The sequence below is a fragment of the Macrobrachium nipponense genome, chromosome 38, assembly GCF_015104395.2.
Source record: "Macrobrachium nipponense isolate FS-2020 chromosome 38, ASM1510439v2, whole genome shotgun sequence".
Classification (NCBI taxonomy): domain Eukaryota; kingdom Metazoa; phylum Arthropoda; class Malacostraca; order Decapoda; family Palaemonidae; genus Macrobrachium; species Macrobrachium nipponense.
In genome coordinates, this window is record NC_061098.1 from 19,567,065 (window position 1) to 19,585,007 (window position 17,943).

A 17,943-nucleotide genomic window follows, 5' to 3' on the forward strand; every position below is an offset into this window, starting at 1 on the left:
GAATTCGTAGCGAAGACTCTGAACCCTTCTGGTTCCTGACGACTCGTTAGAGTCCTTCACAATCCCCTCCCTCCCTAATGGACTTCACCGCCTTCGATGCGAAGGAGATGCTGCTTTGTCCTGTGAAAGCGCGACCGCGCTTTCTGAAGAAACTCGACATCCCAGGCTGAGTGTTGAAGACTCTTCGTCAGCACCAAGATGACCTAGAAGTACACTCCCTCGAGTTACACAAGAACTTCTCTGTGGCGCAGGTACTGAAGGCAGGGGTCTGGTACAACCAGACCACTGGCACCTCCTTCTACCTTTTGGATATTGCCCACAGGTCCTTGGATCGTTATCCTTGGGACCCGTGGTGGCTGCTCAACAACGTTGTGTAGCTAACCCAGACCCTAGCAGGCTGAACAGCATCGAGTCCTGGTGTGACTGTAAGAATAGATATGTGAATGAGAGAGTGACTGGCTTCTCTTTCATATCTTTTTCTCCCCCCTCTACCTGTGGGTAGAGGGATACGGTCATCACCTTGCTGGATAAGGACGAGATGCCGGTGAGCTACTCGACAGAGCCCCATCCTATCCCTTTCACTAGGGATGGGAGCGAATATCCACCACTTCCTCCTACAAGGGGGGGGAAGTGGATGCCAACAAGAGACAAACCATAACTTTATGTTGCCTCTTGCAAATAGGAACTTGTTCTTGTTTGCTGGTACGAAGAGATACGCTTGCCTCTCTTCTTAGTACTCGGTCCAGAGGTCTGACCATTGATCCTGCGGTGCCACACCCGATCAAATCGGACAGAGGCTTGGATCCCTCCCTCGCTCTTACGACCAGGGAGGCATTCCAAGGTTGGGCGAAACACCAGTCTGTTCATAAAAGACTCAGATTCCTCCCCCACCAAGAAGTGAGTCTCCTATTGTAAAAGGACCGAAGGTTTGGATGCCGTGTCGGAACAAATGACAATTTGTCCAAAATTGCATTTTTTCCTAACTATACAAACCTGAGGTCCTTTTACACATAGTCCCACCTCATGCCACCCCTCACTCTGCAGTTTTTGCTTGGGCCAAAAGCAAAAGTGATTTGTTTACCTCCCAGTCGCGCGCGCGCCTGTCGGACAAGCAGTTAACTACCGAACCCCTTGTTCGAAAGCTTACGACCTATCCAGCTGCCGCTAGTACCTTCCTATTGTAAAAGGACCTCAGGTTTGTATAGTTAGGAAAAATGCAATTTTGGACAAATTGTCATTTTAATAGCTTGTCACAGTACCCATACCATTGACACCCACCATGGAGTGTCGGTGTCCTATCCACTACCGAGAACTTCGCTGCATGGGGATAGGAGGATGCGAGAGACTTCGTGGCAAACGGACAGACCAGTATGGGTACTGGACATCACCGAAGTAGAGAAGAGGGATAGGTCATGCGACTATTTCCTTCTTTTCCCTCTGAGGAAACTGCATGACTTTCTCTGCGAAGTCAAGCATCCAGGGGATGGGGATCGTGACGCGCGATTTCGTACCGAACTCGTAGCGGGAGACTCAGAACCTTCGGTCCCTGACGATTGGTTCGAGTCGTCACAAATCCCCTCCTAATGGGACTTCACCGCCTTCGATGCGAAGGAGATGCTGCCTTGTCCGCAAGAACTTCTCCGTGGCGCAGTACTGAAGGCAGGGGTCTGGTCCAACCAGACCACATGCCCTTCCTCCTTCTACCTTCGGGATATTGCCCACAGGTCCTTGGATCTTTTCCTTGGGACCCGTGGTGGCTGCTCAACACGTTGTGTAGCGAACCCAGACCCTCGCAGGCTGAACAGCATCGAGTCCTGGTGTGACCGTAAGAATGGATGAGTGAATGAGAGTGTGACTGGCTCCTCTTCCCATCTTTTTCTTCCCCTCTACCTGTGGTTAGAGGGACACGGTCGTCACCCTGCTGGATAAGGACAAGATGCAGGTGAGCTACTCAACAGAGCCCCATCCTATCCCTTTCACTAGGGATAGGAGCGTATATCCACCACTTCCTCCAACAAGGGGGAGGAAGTGGATGCCAGCTTGAGACAAACCCATACTTTATGTTGCCTCTTGCAAACAGGAACAAGTTCTTGCTTGCTGGTACGAAGAGATACGCTTGCCTCTCTTCTAGTACTTGGCCCAGAGTCTGACCATTGATCCGTGCGGTTGCACACACTGATCAATCGGACAGAGGCTTGGATCCCTCCCTCGCTCTTACGACCAGGGAGGCATTCCAGGGATGGACAAACACCAGTCTGTTCATCAAAAGACTCAGATTCCTCCCACCAAGAAGTGAGTCTTCCTATTGTTAAAGGGACCGATGGTTTTGTATTACGTATTCGGAAACAAATGACAATTTGTCGAAAAAAATTGCATTTTTCCTAACTATACAAACCTGAGGCCTTTAAACATAGTCCTTCCTCATGACCCACCCCTCACTCTGCGTATTTTGTATGGGCCAAAAGCAAAAGTGATTTGTTTACCTCCCAGTCGCGCGGCGCGCGACTGTCGGACAAGCAGTTAACTACCGTTCTCCCCTTGTTCGAAGCTTACGACCGTTCCAGCTGCCGCTAGCTACTTCCTATTGTTAAAGGACCTCAGGTTTGTATAGTTAGGAAAAATGCAATTTTCGACAAATTGTCATTTCATAAAAGTAATAATATTATTAAACATTTGTCTTTATAGAAATACGAAGGAAAACTTTGAACGCCCGTATCTCAAAACTATACTTATTGACCTTCAAAATCTATCTTCTCATTTAGTTTTAAAGCTATAACATTGTAATTTGGTATATAACTCAGAAAGACATTATAGAACAATCAAATCAAGCCCTTTTTTCCAATTTTTGTTTCATATTTTTTTTTATACATTTTTTTCTCCGGATTTATAGGGTTTTTTTATTTTTTTGACCATATTGAAAAATTCATATCTAGCAAAAAAAAAGACTTTTAGAAAAAAACTTTTCATTCGATTGGAGGTCTACATCAGGTTGTTTATATATGGTAGTAATCCCAGTCTTAATATTAAATATCAAGGGAGGAGATAGAATTTTGAAAATGGTTATTTTCGGGATAAATCGCCCTGGCGTCACAAAACCGAAGGTCAGGCGAAAATCATATGCGGTTTGGAGATGTCCCAAGTCACCTTATTAAGTGGTATGAATATCAAAGTCCTGTCCTTAAAAAAGGGCATTAGCCGGCCGGCCCCCTTAACCAAAACATACAAAACATACCTTTTACAGATTTAGTGTTTAGTGTTACCAGCTACTGAATTTGAAATTGTTAACCCCTATTGAATGTCACGGCTTAAGTGAAAAATATAAGTAGGTTTGTTCACAAGAAACAGGTATTTTAATTTCTTGTCGAAGAATTTTTTCAATATGTTAATATGTAAACAAGTTTCCTTGGATTGTACGTATCAATAAGAACTTTAGTATACCATAATTTACATAACTGTTAATAATGAACATCTATTCATCCCATGTTTTTTAGGTGTGATGCTATTAAAAAAATTTTTTCCCCAGTATGCTGATTTGGCTAATGATCTGGAGATCAACAAAGCTGTCATGTACTTGAGGCAGAAGAACTTTAAGGATGCAGTGGAAACGTTGAAAATGTTTGAAAAGAAAGAAACAAAAGTAGCAAGCACAGCAGCTACCAACTTATCTTTTCTTTATTTCTTGGTAAGTATTCATAACATTCTAAACTGACTTTCTGTCATTTACACTTGCCTGATGTTTTTAGCTCCACCAATCCACTACTTTATGACTGTTTCTAGATTTGTTGGTTACCCTTACAAAATCACTCAAATGAAAAATAATCCAACTCCCTGCCTGCACTCTTCCTCTATTGGGCAGAAAATTATCACCTCAAGAATGCCTGTGTCTGAGCAGACCTGTTTACTTTGATTCCTAGAATTTGACCAGTTCTTGCTTCTCCATAATTGGTTTGTTCCGACACGGCATACAAACCTTCGGTCCTTTTACAATAGGAAGGTACTAGCGGCAGCTGGATAGGTCGTAAGCTTTCGAACAAGGGGTTCGGTAGTTAACTGCTTGTCCGACAGGCGCGCGCGCGCGACTGGGAGGTAAACAAATCACTTTTGCTTTCGGCCTCACAGCGAGTAGACGTGTGTGTTCGACGCTCTCTGCCCGCTTCTCGTCGTTGCTTTCCTTGAGTATATGATTGTGTTTGTGTATGAAAGAATCATTGTAAGTACAATCATTTCTCTTTTTTCATTTAATATTGAGTTATTGGTCAATCATGGAATCTCCTCGCCTCGCTACCCCACAGAGACTATGCCCGGGTACCGAAGGGCGTAAATGCGGAAAGTTCCGCTCATTCCCTGAAATTGACCCACATATTTTGTGCGCTCGGTGTCGGGGGCGCGAATGCACCCGAGCCGAGCCATGTGAAGTGTGTAATAATTGGTCGGAGGCGCAGTGGACTTTGTATGAGGGCAGGAAGAAGCGAAGGCCTGCAAAGGAGTCGTCGGAAAGCTCTCCCGCGACTCCTTTGGTTACGGACACTTCGTCTTCTTTCCTGCCGCCCGCTCAGCTTCCACGTTTGGCGCCTTCCCCTTCGGGGGGGGTTTCTAGGTCCTTCTCCTCACCTGACTTGTCGAGTGTGGAGGCGAGGGCCGGCTAGATACCCCTGACGTCGAGTTGTACTCTGGGTCCTCTATCCGTTCGTCTTTCGCGCGAGCGGGTGAGGATCCTGCTAATCACCCGACTTTTGCTTCCTCAGGTGCGGTTGCCGCGAAGGACGAACCTCGGACAGGTGGTGGGCATCGTTGTTGGGGCTGCAGGACTCCGAGTGGTCCAGGGGCTCTCTACCATCTCGCTGGCTCCGTGGCTGGTCCAACCCATGCGACGTTACGACCACCACCACGACCCTTACAACACCTGGCTACGCTTCACCTCCTCACCTGGTGTCACCCCCCACCCCGCACGCGGTCTCTGTAACACCTACTACATCGGTGCAGGGGCCAGTCGCCGTACCACGGGGGGAGTGTGATGCCGCCACCTGGGTTTGCCGTGCTGCCGCGACCGGACTTCGTGTGCCCGAAGAGCTCGCCCCTGGACCTCCCACCAGTACCAAGGATGTCTGTGCCGCTGGTCCGTCCAACTGGACAGCCTGCACAGCCTGCCGTACCTTGCGTACCTGCCCAGCCGCCGTTCACGACGTGACGTTTGATGACCACTGCTGCCGTTACTGTACCTGCTCCTGCCGTCTCTACTGCTGTTCCTGTGATGCCTGCACCTGCTGACGTTGTTCCTGTTCCTGGCTCCGCTGCTCCCGATGCTGATCTGTTCGGACAGGTGCGTTCCGGGCCCTGTTGCTTCGCAACAGCAGCCCCGGCTCCGCTCTGGATGACAGATCTGACGTCGGTCTGAGGAGGTTGACGAAGAAGAAGAAGAAGAGGAGGAAGTGTCGTCGTCTCTTCATCGTCTTCATCGTCTTCTTCGTCGTCGTCGTCGTCTGCTGCCTCTTCCCCTTCTTCTTCTAAGGCTCCCCCGCCGAAGAAGAAGAAGGTCGCCTCCCCCCCCCTAAGAAGTCTCCTTCGGGAACTTCTAAGGGCCCGTCTCGCTCTGGTGAGACGGGGGGTTCTTCCGCTGGTCACCCTGCTCCTTCGGGGGCAGGACCCGTCTCTTCTTCCGCAAGGAAGAAGACTACGGGGACCAGAGGAGTGCCGGCTAACACCGGCACTTCCTCACCGCTGTTAGTGGTTCGGCCACCGGCAGCAGGATCCGTCTCGGCCTCTCGTTCGCGAGAGGGTACCGAGTGTACGGTCGCCTAACAGCGACCGTGCAGCCAGGAACCAGACCTCTGAGTCCGCTCAGCGTCAGGTTCACGGCACGGAGCGGAAGACTGATGACAGCCGCTCACGCGACTCTCACCAGACCAGCTCTCGCTCTCGTGGCGAGCAGCTGGCTACCCGGGCGGACGTGACGGTCCATGACCGGCCACGGGCTGAGGCTGGGAAGAGGTCCCCCGTTCGCCGGCACCAGCCACGGCTGGTACCAGCGAACTGACGCGCCGTGAGGATACGCACCGGTCTCACCGTGACAGTGGAGCTCGCCGGTCGCCTGACCGTCACTCTCACAGAGAGCGATCGGGTACGGCGACCAGCACCAGCTCCTCTGACACACGAGACCGGGGCCGCTGTTCTCGGTCCAGCCGTTCTCCACAGCGAGACGGCTCGACTAGGTCTGCAGCTCGATCGCCACCGCGGGTTGACGATCGCCTGCAGTCTTCCAAGCCCACTGGTTCTGCCAGCGAGCGAGGAGGGAGGCGTCAGGTCTGCCTCTCCCATACCTTCAACCTCCTCGGGTTACACCGGGAGGGGCGAGGTATTGAGGAGTGATCCGTGAGGGGTGCGCCCCTCAGGATCCCACCACGTCGTCGTACGTACCAGGCACGGTTCTCGGACCAGCCAGGTCGTACGCACAAGTGGTTGGAGGAGACCGAGAGGGGTCTGTCGCTGTTCCTCCCTTGAGGGAGGAGGGTCTCGGGAGATGCTCCTGTTTGAGGGACTGGATGGTCTGACTCCGCAGGACGCAGTCACTCCTGAGATCCAGAGGAACTTTGCCGAGGTTATTGCGCTGATTCGTCAGCACAACGACCTCGGGGAAGGATCGCCGCTCCCACCATCCGAAACCCACGTCCCGGCTCGAGTCGTTCTGGGGACCCGAAGAGGGAACCCAGACCGACGGTGGGTTTGCCGCGTTCCGAGCTTGCAGACTCAGTGCTGGACCAGGTTGAATCGCTTGTCTCCGGACAAGACGGTTCGCTCAAGTCTGGCAGGGTCGAGCAAGCTGCTTCCACCTCCTCTGCTGCGACAGCGGCGTTTTTACGTGCCATCTGAAGACCCGATGCCGCCCAAAACAGGTGAACCCGGAGTTTAGCCAGGCTGACTCCGGGTGTGTCTCTGCAGCAGCTCCTGTCCGAGAACCTATGGTTCTCGCAGCAAGAGGCACTCGGCCTGGAATCTACCGCCATGGCAGCTTTCCAGGCCTGTCTCCTGGCTAGATCTGTGGTCCCTCACAGTATCTAAGGTCGCAGCCAACTCCGGGGGAATTTCTCCCGAAGATGACTCGGCCTTTAGGAGACTTTTGCCAGTCTGGAGGAAGAGCCATCTCCTTCCTTGCCCACCAGACGGTGAACCTGTGGGCCAACCTGGTTTCCCTCCTCCGACGAAGGGACTCCTCCGTCCCTTACTCGGGTTTTCCAGGGCGGCCGGGCGTGAAGCGGCGTTGGAACTTCGCAACGGACCTTTACGGAGTTCCACGTCTCTCTTCCCAGGAGAGATGGTGGACGCTGCGGTGGACAGACGGCGCACTGATGACAGTGACCGTCTGGTTCACCAGGCAGTCTCGAAGGCTTCTGGGCAGCCTCGGACTGCGGCCAAGTCTAAGAGCTCGGCTAGCGCTTCCTCGGTGGCTAAGACGGTAGCTGCGTCGAAGCCCCGGGGAAAGACTCTGTCTTCTTCGACTTCTACCAAGGGGAGCCGTAACCAGCCCTCCTCCCAGCCCTCCTCCTCCCGTGGGGAGGCTCTGGGAAGAAGTCGAAGAAAGGGGGGAAACGCTAGGGACGGCGTTCCCCCTCACCTGCTGCCGGAAAGTGGGGGGGTGCCTGGCCAGCCATTGGGCAACTTGGCAGCGCTACGGCGCCGAGACCTGGATTGTAGATGTCCTTCGGGAGGGATATCTATTACCCTTCGAATCTCGGCCACCCCTCACCTCCAACCCGGTCCAACAGCAGTCGTACGTTCCAGGGTCATCGAAGGACGTAGCATTGAGACAGGAGATCAAAGACCATGCTGAGCAAGAGAGCTGTAGAAATCGTCACGGATCAGTCACCGGGCTTTTTACAGTCGACTCTTCCTGGTGGAAAAGTCTACGGGAGGCTGGCGCCCGGTGATAGATCTCTCTCCTCTGAACGGGTTTGTTTCGCCAGACCCGGTTCACGATGGAGACGGCACGCTCAGTGCTCGACTCCATCAGGGAGAACGATTTCATGCTTTCGGTGGACTTGAAGATGCGTATTTCCAAATACCCATTCATCAGTCCTCCAGAAAGTACCTCCGCTTCTCCTCGACGGGACGGTGTACCAGTTCAGGGCACTTTGCTTCGGGTCTCTCAACCGCCCCACAGGTGTTCACGCGAGTGTTCACTCTGGTGTCTGCGTGGGCCCATTCGCACGGGATACGTCTGATGAGGTATCTCGACGATTGGTTAGTCCTGGCGAGCTCCCGCTCGCAGTTGCTACAGGACAGGGATATCGACTGCTCGAGTTCTGTCGCGATCTGGGGATCGTTAGTTGAACACTTCGAAAAGTCCGATCTCGAGCCCAAGCAGAGGATGAAGTACCTGGGTATGCTGATCGACACGGTAGCAGGGCGAGTCTTCCCCGCAGAACTCGCGGATCAGCAGATTCAGGGAGGCAGCCAACCAGTTCCTGTCTCGGCAGGAACAGGTAGCTCAGCGATGGCAAGTCGTGATCGGACACCTGTCGTCACTCGAGAAGTTAGTCCCTCACGGGCGTCTTCACCTGCGGTCTCTTCAGTGGAGGCTAAAGGAGAGTTGGTCAACAGGCGACGGATCCCCCAAGCTTTCCAGTGTCACTGACACCGGAGGTGAGGCAGGACCTAGCCTGGTGGCTGGACGACAGGAACCTCTTAAGAGGAGTGCCTCTGCGCACTCCCCCCCCGGACATGCAGCTGTTCTCAGACGCATCGACCGAAGGATGGGGCGCACACCTGGAGGAGTTGCTGACTTCAGGAGTGTGGGACGAGAACGACAAGCACCTTCACATCAATGTACTGGAACTCAAGGCAGCGTTCCTCGCTCTCCAAGAGTTCCAGGACCGATTGATGGGACACTCAGTGGTGTTGATGTGCGACAACACCACGGTAGTGGCCTACGTCAACAAACAGGGGGGCCTAGTGTCTCTCCCGTTGTACCAGTTGACTCGGCAGGTGCACGAGTGGGCCGAGGCACACTCAATAGAGCTGTCGGCACGCTACATTCCAGGGAAGAGGAATGTAGTAGCAGACACGCTCAGCCGTCGGGATCAGGTGATAGGGACCGAATGGTCTCTACACCAGGACGTGGCGGAAAGGCTCTTCGACCTGTGGGGGCGACCAGTCGTGGATCTGTTCGCCACCCGGCACAACAGGAAGCTCCAGGTGTTCTTCTCGGCCGTGCCGGACCCATGGGCAGCTGCAGAGGACGCTCTTCAACACCCGTGGGACAACCTCTTCGTCTATGCCTTTCCCCCGTTCAGCCTGATTCGCAAGGTGATCAGTCGAGCACTGGTCACCCCGAATCTCAGGATGATCCTGGTGGCTCCCAAATGGCCACAGGCCATTTGGTATCCGGACCTGCTGGCTCTTCTCGCAGGAGAACCGAGAGAGATTCCCCCTTGGCACAACCTTCTCGCCCAGCCACACGTCGAGCGGTACCACCGCCGAGCAGTCCAGTCCCTACGTCTTCACGGCTGGCTGTTATCCACCATCTCTTGCGAACGAGAGGCTTTTCTCGTAGCGCAGCAACAGAGATGGCTGGAAACGTCCGTCAGTCCTCTGCAGCTGTGTACCAGGGGAAGTGGGCCGTCTTCTGTGGTTGGTGTCGTAGACGGGGTCCTATCTCCTCTCAGAGCCACTCTTCAGCAGGTAGCGGATTTCCTCGTTTTTCTTCGCCGAGAGAAGCTCCTCTCAGTCCCCACAGTCAAAGGATACAGAGCCGCCTTGGCGCTCGTCCTGAAACTGAGGGGATTGGACATCTCGAACTCGTTCGAGATCTCCTTGCTTATGAGGAGCTTCGAAAGGTCTTGCCCACCCAGGGAACTCAGGCCCCCTGCGTGGGATGTGACTCTCGTCCTTAGGAGTTTGACTCGAACACCGTTCGAGCCACTCCGAGAGTCGTCAGACAGGGATCTGACCCTCAAGACCCTCTTCTTGCTGGCCCTGGCATCGGCGAAGAGAGTAGGGGAACTTCATGGTCTTTCCTATGATGTACGACATTCCAGGGGATGGGGATCTGTGACGCTCGATTTCGTCCCGAACTTCGTTGCGAAGACTCAGAAACCGTTGATCCCTGACGACAGGTTCGAGTCATTCACGATTCCCTCCCTAATGGACTTCACCGATAATGATGCGGATGAGATGCTGCTTTGTCCTGTGAGGGCGCTACGGCGCTATCTGAAGAAAACTCGACACCTCAGGCCTGAGTGTCGACGCCTCTTCGTTAGCACCGGGGTAACCAAGAAAGAAGTATCCATCCAAGAACACTCTTTCATTCTGGCTGCGTGAGGTGATCAGGAGGGCGTATGAGGCTGATGGTAGTGACGACATCCGTACGTCCCGTCCGAGAGCTCACGAAGTCAGAAGTATTGGCCCCTCGTTTGGCGTTTCGTAAGAACTTCTCCGTGGCGCAGGTCCTGAAGGCAGGGGTCTGGTCTAACCAGACTACCTTTACGTCCTTCTACCTTCGGGATATTGCCCACAGGTCCTTGGATACCTTTTCTTGGGACCCGTGGTGGCTGCTCAACAAGTTGTGTAGCAAACCCAGACCCTCGCAGGCTGAAACAGCATCGAGTCCTGGTGTGACTGTGTGGATGGATGTGTGAATGAGTGAGTGACTGGCTCCCTCTTCCCGTCTTTTCCTCCTCCTCTACCTGTGGGCAGAGGGCCACGGTCGTCACTACGCTGGATGAGGACGAGATGCAGGTGAGCTATATGACAGAGCCCCATCCTATCCCTTTCACTAGGGATAGGAGCAGAATATCCACCACTTCCTCCTACAAGGGGGGGGAAGTGGATGCCTACAAGAGTCAAACCCATGACTTTATATTTGCTCCTGTACAGGAACAAGTTCTTACATTGCTGGTACGAAGAGATACGCTTGCCTCTCTCTTAGTACTCGGTCCAGAGGTCTGACCATTGATCCTGCGGTGCACACCCCGATCAATCGGACAGAGGCTTGGATCCCTCCCTCGCTCTTACGACCAGGGAGGCTTCCAAGGTTGGGCGAACACCAGTCTGTTCACAAAAGACTCAGATTCCACCCACCAAGAAGTGAGTCTTCCTATTGTAAAAGGACCGAAGGTTTGTATGCCGTGTCGGAACAAATGACAATTTGTCCAAAATTGCATTTTTCCTAACTATACAAACCTGAGGTCCTTTTACACATAGCCCCACCTCATGCCACCCCTCACTCTGCAGTTTTTGCTTGGGCCAAAAGCAAAAGTGATTTGTTTACCTCCCAGTCGCGCGCGCGCCTGTCGGACAAGCAGTTAACTACCGAACCCCTTGTTCGAAAGCTTACGACCTATCCAGCTGCCGCTAGTACCTTCCTATTGTAAAAGGACCTCAGGTTTGTATAGTTAGGAAAAATGCAATTTTGGACAAATTGTCATTTTTGCAATATCAGCCTGTATTATTTTTAATTTCTTTATTTTGGTGACAGTTTTACCAAAACGACTTGAATTTTGTAATGTAGTAATGTGGGCCAGGGGATGTATAGATCAAATGTGCACTGCAAAGTAAAGACTGTTTCAAGTCCCAGTGGTAATTACTTATGGTAGAAAGTGTTTCCCATAGAGTTCAGACAAGAGCTGATTATTCTCTGCTTCAGATATATCTTAGGCCCTTCTGTTTCAACATTATCTATCGCTCCTAGATATCTGATTCAGTTCATACTCCTCCCACTTGGCTGTTGGCTCAAACACATGGAATTGAGCTTACATAATCTATTGGGTATTCTGCCCTATAATTTGTGTACCCCTTCTGAACATAGGAATTGCTCTTCCACTTTAATTGTCATACTGCACCTTCTTTGCAAGGCCTGTCATTTGTCTTTATGTGAGTGCTGAGATATGTATAACAATGTTCAGAACATTATTTTGAGCATTATGAGCATTATTATGTTAACTTTGTTGGTCGAGTGACCTGAGTGTACACAGTGCGCAGAATGAACTACAAGATAGTTATTTATCTGTTTACTGTGTCTAGAAGTGATACCCAGAATGTGCTCCATGCCCATTTCGGGCTTTTCTGGAATCAGTAGTGTATCTGCCTGTTCAAAAGCTGCCCGACGAGCTCATTCTCTAATTTACTTTCCCAATGGAAACTAATATGACTAAGGCGTAGCACTTCTGACTTGAGATAAGACTGAACATCAAAATTCTGAGGCTGGAACATTTAGGATTTGATCTAAGTGACTGAATAAGGTAAGCTGTTCATTGGTAGTTCCTTGTTTTTGATAGCACTGCATGCTTAAAAGTGAGGATTTGGACCTACTACCATTAAGGGATTGCAAAGGTCATTTCATGCCTTTGATGTTCATTTCATGATAGAAAATGAGGATTCGGACCTATACTATCACTAAGAGGAAGCCTAGGCTTCAAGTCCAATGTTTAGTTACTTGCGGAAAGCTCTCTCTATTTCTGTTCTCATTTTGGACTACTTTTATGATTGAGGGTATTTCAGTCTTGATTATTTATTTTTGTAATCTGTCCCATAGGCTTCTGTGAAACTTCCTTGCTGGGATTTACCATTAGTTGTGAAGAGCCTGTATACCCTCCCTGTGCATTTGTCTTTGAATCTTTCCTGTTTGTTTGACTTTCAGGACCATTTTCTCTTGGCTCTGGCCTCTTCAAAGTGGTTTAGTGGGCTCCATGCTCTGCCTGAGACTGATCCATTTGAAGAGTTGGTCTGCTAATCAGCTTTCCTTTGCCTCAGAATTTGTTGCCAAAACACAATCTTTCAGTGCTTTGTACCTTACTGTTGCTCTTCCTTTGCTATTTCAGCTTTGCCTGCAACTTGTAACATTGACCTCCTTTGCTTCATCAGGGTACTTTGGCATTAGTTGCAATATTCTCAGGAATTTCCCTTTATTTCTTTAAGACTTTCATTTTGCTTAGGCCACAGGAAGAAACAAATCTCCAAAAATACCATCTCTTTCTGGTTCTGACAGTGCGTAGATGTAACTTTGAGCACAATTTAGAACTTTCTGCCATTCTGTGAGAAAGAACATGTAATGCCACCATATTGAAGGGATGTAAGATTTGGGATGATTTTCATTTAGACCAAATAAATAATGTGGTTGCAATGAAAAATCTTTTATACAAAAAAACTTTTTTCCATACAAGTCCAATAATCAAAGAGTGAATGTTGTCCTCCTTTCCCAGCACTTTGTCTTTTGATCCTTTGGTACTTGTAAGGTGAAAGAAAGCAGACATCAAATCATTAACTACATGTGTAGAGGCCTATTCATTTTTTTATGGTACAAGTTGATGTTACTGAGATTTCCTTGCCCACAGAAACAATGCAGTTTGATATAGAATTAAGAGATTTATATAAAAAATACTTGTCCAATGGAATGAGAAAATTTTTTTTTCTTTGCAGCAAAATGAAATTGAAATGGCTGAGAAATATGCTCAGATGGCAAGAGATTCGAATGGATACAATGATTCTGCTTTGGTAAATTTAGGTAACTGCTGTTTTCAAAGAAAAGATTATGAGAAGGCCCGTGAGCATTATGTTGCAGCGCTTGACATTGATGCATCTTGTGTTGAGGCTCTTTATAACTTGGGTAAGGCTGTTGAGTGAAGTTGTTAGTTTTAAGCTCTTGAAATATTTGTTATAACAATGTTGTATGTTTAAGTTCAAACTTTTTTAAAAGAATAAAAATTTTTTTTAATTCAATTGGTACTTTGACTTTGCAAAACAAGAAATGCTGCTCATTATGCAATAAAAAAAAAAGGACTCGAAAAAATTGTTGCTGATAATTATGCGGCCAAAGTCTACAAATCCATATTTTACTGTGGTATAATGCTATGCACAATGCTTTGTAACTGAGAGTTGAAATATTCATCTGACAAAAGAAGTCTTGCATCATGTGACCTGGAAGGGGATTCTCTGTATGGAGTCTGCAGAGGGGCATTGTTTCCTTCTTAAAGATTCCATTACCACTTGCACCTCAAGGGAACCTTTCTCTCTAAAGATCCTTAAGAGGCAGCTGCAGAGGTGGGGCACTGCAGTTACCTTTTGCGGTTTTGTGACTGTTTTTTTGTGTCTTACTACCCAAAGTATTTGGGGAACTAGGCTTTTATTAGGTAACACAGGTACAGTAGCACCATTTGGGAAGGGAAGCTTTGATTTGCGCTTCCTCTTTGGAAACCCTCAGTGTTTTTATAGTTGCTTAGCATGTTGTTAGCTTCTGTATGACGGTTTTGCCCTTCTACTTGTGCTTTCATCCTTTGGAGTCAGTGCCAGTCCACATGGCTAATCCATTGTCTTGGGATGTTTTCTTACATTCAAGCTCTGGAAGAATTTGGGAGAGAGATATCTTCTTGCAGTCTTTGGATTCCATAGGAGTTGGATGAGAAGTTGTGGTGGAACTGTTCTTGGAACTTTTTGCTTTGTGCATGTCGATGTGTTCCACACACATAAAGGCTATTTTATTAGGAGTGGTTTTGTATAAATACTTGTTTTACTGTAAAAACAGTGTATTATTCTGTTATTATTTTTGTCATTAATAATGTGCTTACTTTTGATTCCATGTTTACTTATGCACCCCAACCTGAATGTATCTATGATTGTTTTGACCTTAGAGGCTGGAGTGTGTGCTAAAATTGAGACTTGGAATATTAGAAGGCTAATTTGATGTTGTAATTGAATTTGTTGGTTCCTCTTGTCATTTTCACTGTACTTCAGATGTTTTGCAAGGTTTTAACTAAATGCCTTTTAGACATAAAACTTCCGAGTCAAGAGATTGTAAAGGTTGACTTGTTAAGTGAGCCAAAACTATCATTCACCAGAGGGAGAATCAGGCACACTTAAAAGTTACATGATGTTCCAGTAGGTTAATCTTGTTTGAAGGTTTTGTTTTGCATTTCATTATGATTATTATATCATACTACATCCTTCTTGAAAGCAAAGCATGCCTTGTGCCAAAAAATGTAGCGTTTCATGGGGCCAAGTGTTCCATTTTAGATTAGTATCCAAGTTTTATTGTCAGTTGGTAAATTATTGACCAAATTATGTGACTATATGGTAGGAAATAATAAAAATTTTCCTTTCAGCACTGACTAACAAAAAGCTTGGGCACTTTGGTGAAGCCTTGGATTCATTGTTGAAGATGCATGCTATTGTCAGAAATTACCCACCTGTAGTTTACCAGATAGCGAGTTTGTACCAGCTTCTCCGTGATTACGATCAGGCATCAGAATGGTAAGTTTGTTGATGTTAGTGCTCTTGTGTTATTGTTTTTAGTCTTAAATTTATGGTGAGGTAGTCATGAAAAAAAATTCAACATTATTACAGAAGATTTCATAAGATTTCCAAGGTAGGGCTAGATTTTGTAATATGCTTTTTTGTCTATGCTGTAGAAGTTTGGAAAGTCAGACCACTCATTACCAGCTTTCACTGGACAGTGGACATTTTCTGCCATCAGGCAAACATTGGTAATGTAAAATATTGCTCTAAATTAACCTGGATGAGACATCCCGGATTAGATGTTGTATAACATTGCATGATCAAGGCATCCTTGAGGTAGGTGCTACTTGGTCATCTTTTGGAACTGATCCACATCTTGAGAAATTTTAATTGTTTTCTTTTGCATATTTTTCACTTTACATAACATCAGAACCACTTTACTGCAAAGTAAATTGTTTTAGGCAAGTCTTGAGCTCCTTTCATTATCCTGATTCTCCAGCTCAGGTTTGCTTTATGAGTACCCCATAGAGCCATTACTTATGGTGTAAGAATTCCTTTCTTCAGGAGGGGCCTTAGATTTTTTAAGGATGCTCAAGGGGGATGAGTGGGCTACCTGCTCACCTACTGATTCGGTAGTCTGAAGTTCGATTCTCTGCTCTGCCAATGTGGAATCAGAGGAATTTATATCTGGTGATTAGAAGTTAATTTCTCAATATAATTAATTTTTCAATGTAATGTGGTTTGGATCCCACAATAAGCTGTAGGTCCCGTTGCTAGGTAACCAATTGGTTCCTAGCCATGTGAAAATATCTAATCCTTTGGGCCAGCCCTAGGAGAGCTGTCAATCAGCTCAATGTCTGGTTAAACTAGTATATACTTGACTTTTGTAACTCGCTACCTGTAGATGTTCATAATCTGTTTGGGAAAAGGGGTTCATGTTAAGGTTAGTCATGGCCTCCTGCAGATTTGGCAATTCTTAGTTATTAATGGTTAGTCCAAGTTAATTAGCTCCTCATTTTCTTTGCTCTTTCAAGAAAGTACTGTGCTTGGTTCCAAGTTTCAAGGGCCTATGTTGTGATGAATTCTTAGGCCTTGTATCTTCTTCAAGCTGCCTTTTCCTCTTGGATCAGTTTTGGGGCTTTTGCTTCTCTTTCAAGAGTTTGGTAATGGGTCTAGTTTTATCACCATTTGATTAAGCTGCTGGTACTGGTTCAGACTTGAACTTCTGTTATTCTATGCAAGTGATTAAGGCTTTTTATTGGAAGCTCTCTTTTTATTGCCTGCAGTTTTAAACAGGGATTCAGTTCATAAATTAACCTTTCATATCTCATGGAGCCTTGGCTATTAAGAACTGTGCATATGTTTGAGATGAAATATTTTTCAGTACAAAGCCATTGCTTGTACAAGGATGCCTGACATCCAAACCTGCTATTCTGGTTCCTGTTGGATTAGATTGTGCATGGAACAATTCAGTCAGCTACTATAAACTGCTGGAGATCTACTTACATGCATCAGTCTACCTGAGTCCGCTGAGCTGCTGCTATTTATTTTTTCTTGTTATTGACATGTATGAAAATTGCAGGTGATGCTCTCTCTCTCTCTCTCTCTCTCTCTCTCTCTCTCTCTCGTCTCTCTCTTCTCCTCTTTCTTCTGTTCTCTCTCTTCTCTTCCTTCTCTCAATTTTTGTTGTATGGGTTTTTGTGGAAAGTCTCATCATTTAGTACACTTTTGTATTTTCTTGAAAGGGATTTTTATGTGTTCTGTCACTCACTAGCTAATTTGATTACAAAGTGCATTAATAAATGTATGTTTGTGTGCTATATAAAGAGGGGCTAGCTACATTATATTGTTTTACTGTATGTATTTCATGATTGTCCACATTAATAATCCAGATTGGTTAGGGTGAATTATTACAGATAAGTTGAATTTACTGTACGCTGAAAAATGAAGGACAGCTTCAGTTATATATTACCATTAGAATAATTGCCAACATGTTTCTGATTACAGGTATCTTCAGTTGCTTGGTCTTGTTCCAACTGATCCTCACATACATCAACGCTTGGGACAAATATTTGATTCTGAAGGAGATAAACAGCAAGCATATCAGTACTATTTTGATGTGAGTTCTATTAATGTGATGTCTTATATTATTAGTAAAGTGGTAGTAACAGGAACATGTGCTCATACAGTTTATAAGCCTCTTATTTTGCTTATTAGTTAGGGCCATTGTAGAGGAAAATATCTATTAGATGTCTGGTGTGTAAGCCATTGACCTGTGAAGCCCTCTACCTAGTAGAGTATTATTGCTATTAATAGAGTGGAGACTTTCTCTTAGTGCTGTAACATTTGAAATGTAAAAGATTGCAAATTCTAATTCAATAACTTTATTTTTTGTCATCCTAATCATTTTCTTTTGGTTGTGATAGGTCACATTACAAATATTCCCAGAGTTTGTAGACAGAAAAATACACTGGGTTTAACTTACATTTATTGAATTTGGACTTTTTGGGTAACTTTTGTATATTTAAATAAGACCTTGTTGGTAGTTGTTGCCTCTGCCAATCATCTACACTTAAATGAAAGATGTACATGGTTTTTGTTAAATTATATTTGGAAAAATCAGGGGCATGAAATATGGAAAAATGACATTAGTCATATCCTCCTCTAATGGGTTGACCTGCATCCTTGCTAAACCTCCTTTGCTGTTCCACAAATGGAGTT

General features: G+C 47.1%; 1 protein-coding gene across 3 annotated transcripts in view; it reads left to right on the forward strand.

Annotated features, from left to right (window-relative positions):
* Positions 1-3,523: 3,523 nt before the first annotated feature.
* Positions 3,524-17,943, forward strand: part of LOC135209695 (intraflagellar transport protein 88 homolog) — a gene marked incomplete at its 5' end in the record, with an annotated part of 88,101 nt that continues 73,681 nt past the window's right edge. For all 3 annotated transcript variants that reach the window (XM_064242452.1, XM_064242451.1, XM_064242453.1), the window contains 4 exon segments: positions 3,524-3,682; positions 13,411-13,597; positions 15,090-15,237; positions 17,230-17,341. In XM_064242452.1, coding sequence (XP_064098522.1) covers positions 3,524-3,682; positions 13,411-13,597; positions 15,090-15,237; positions 17,230-17,341 — 606 coding nt within the window.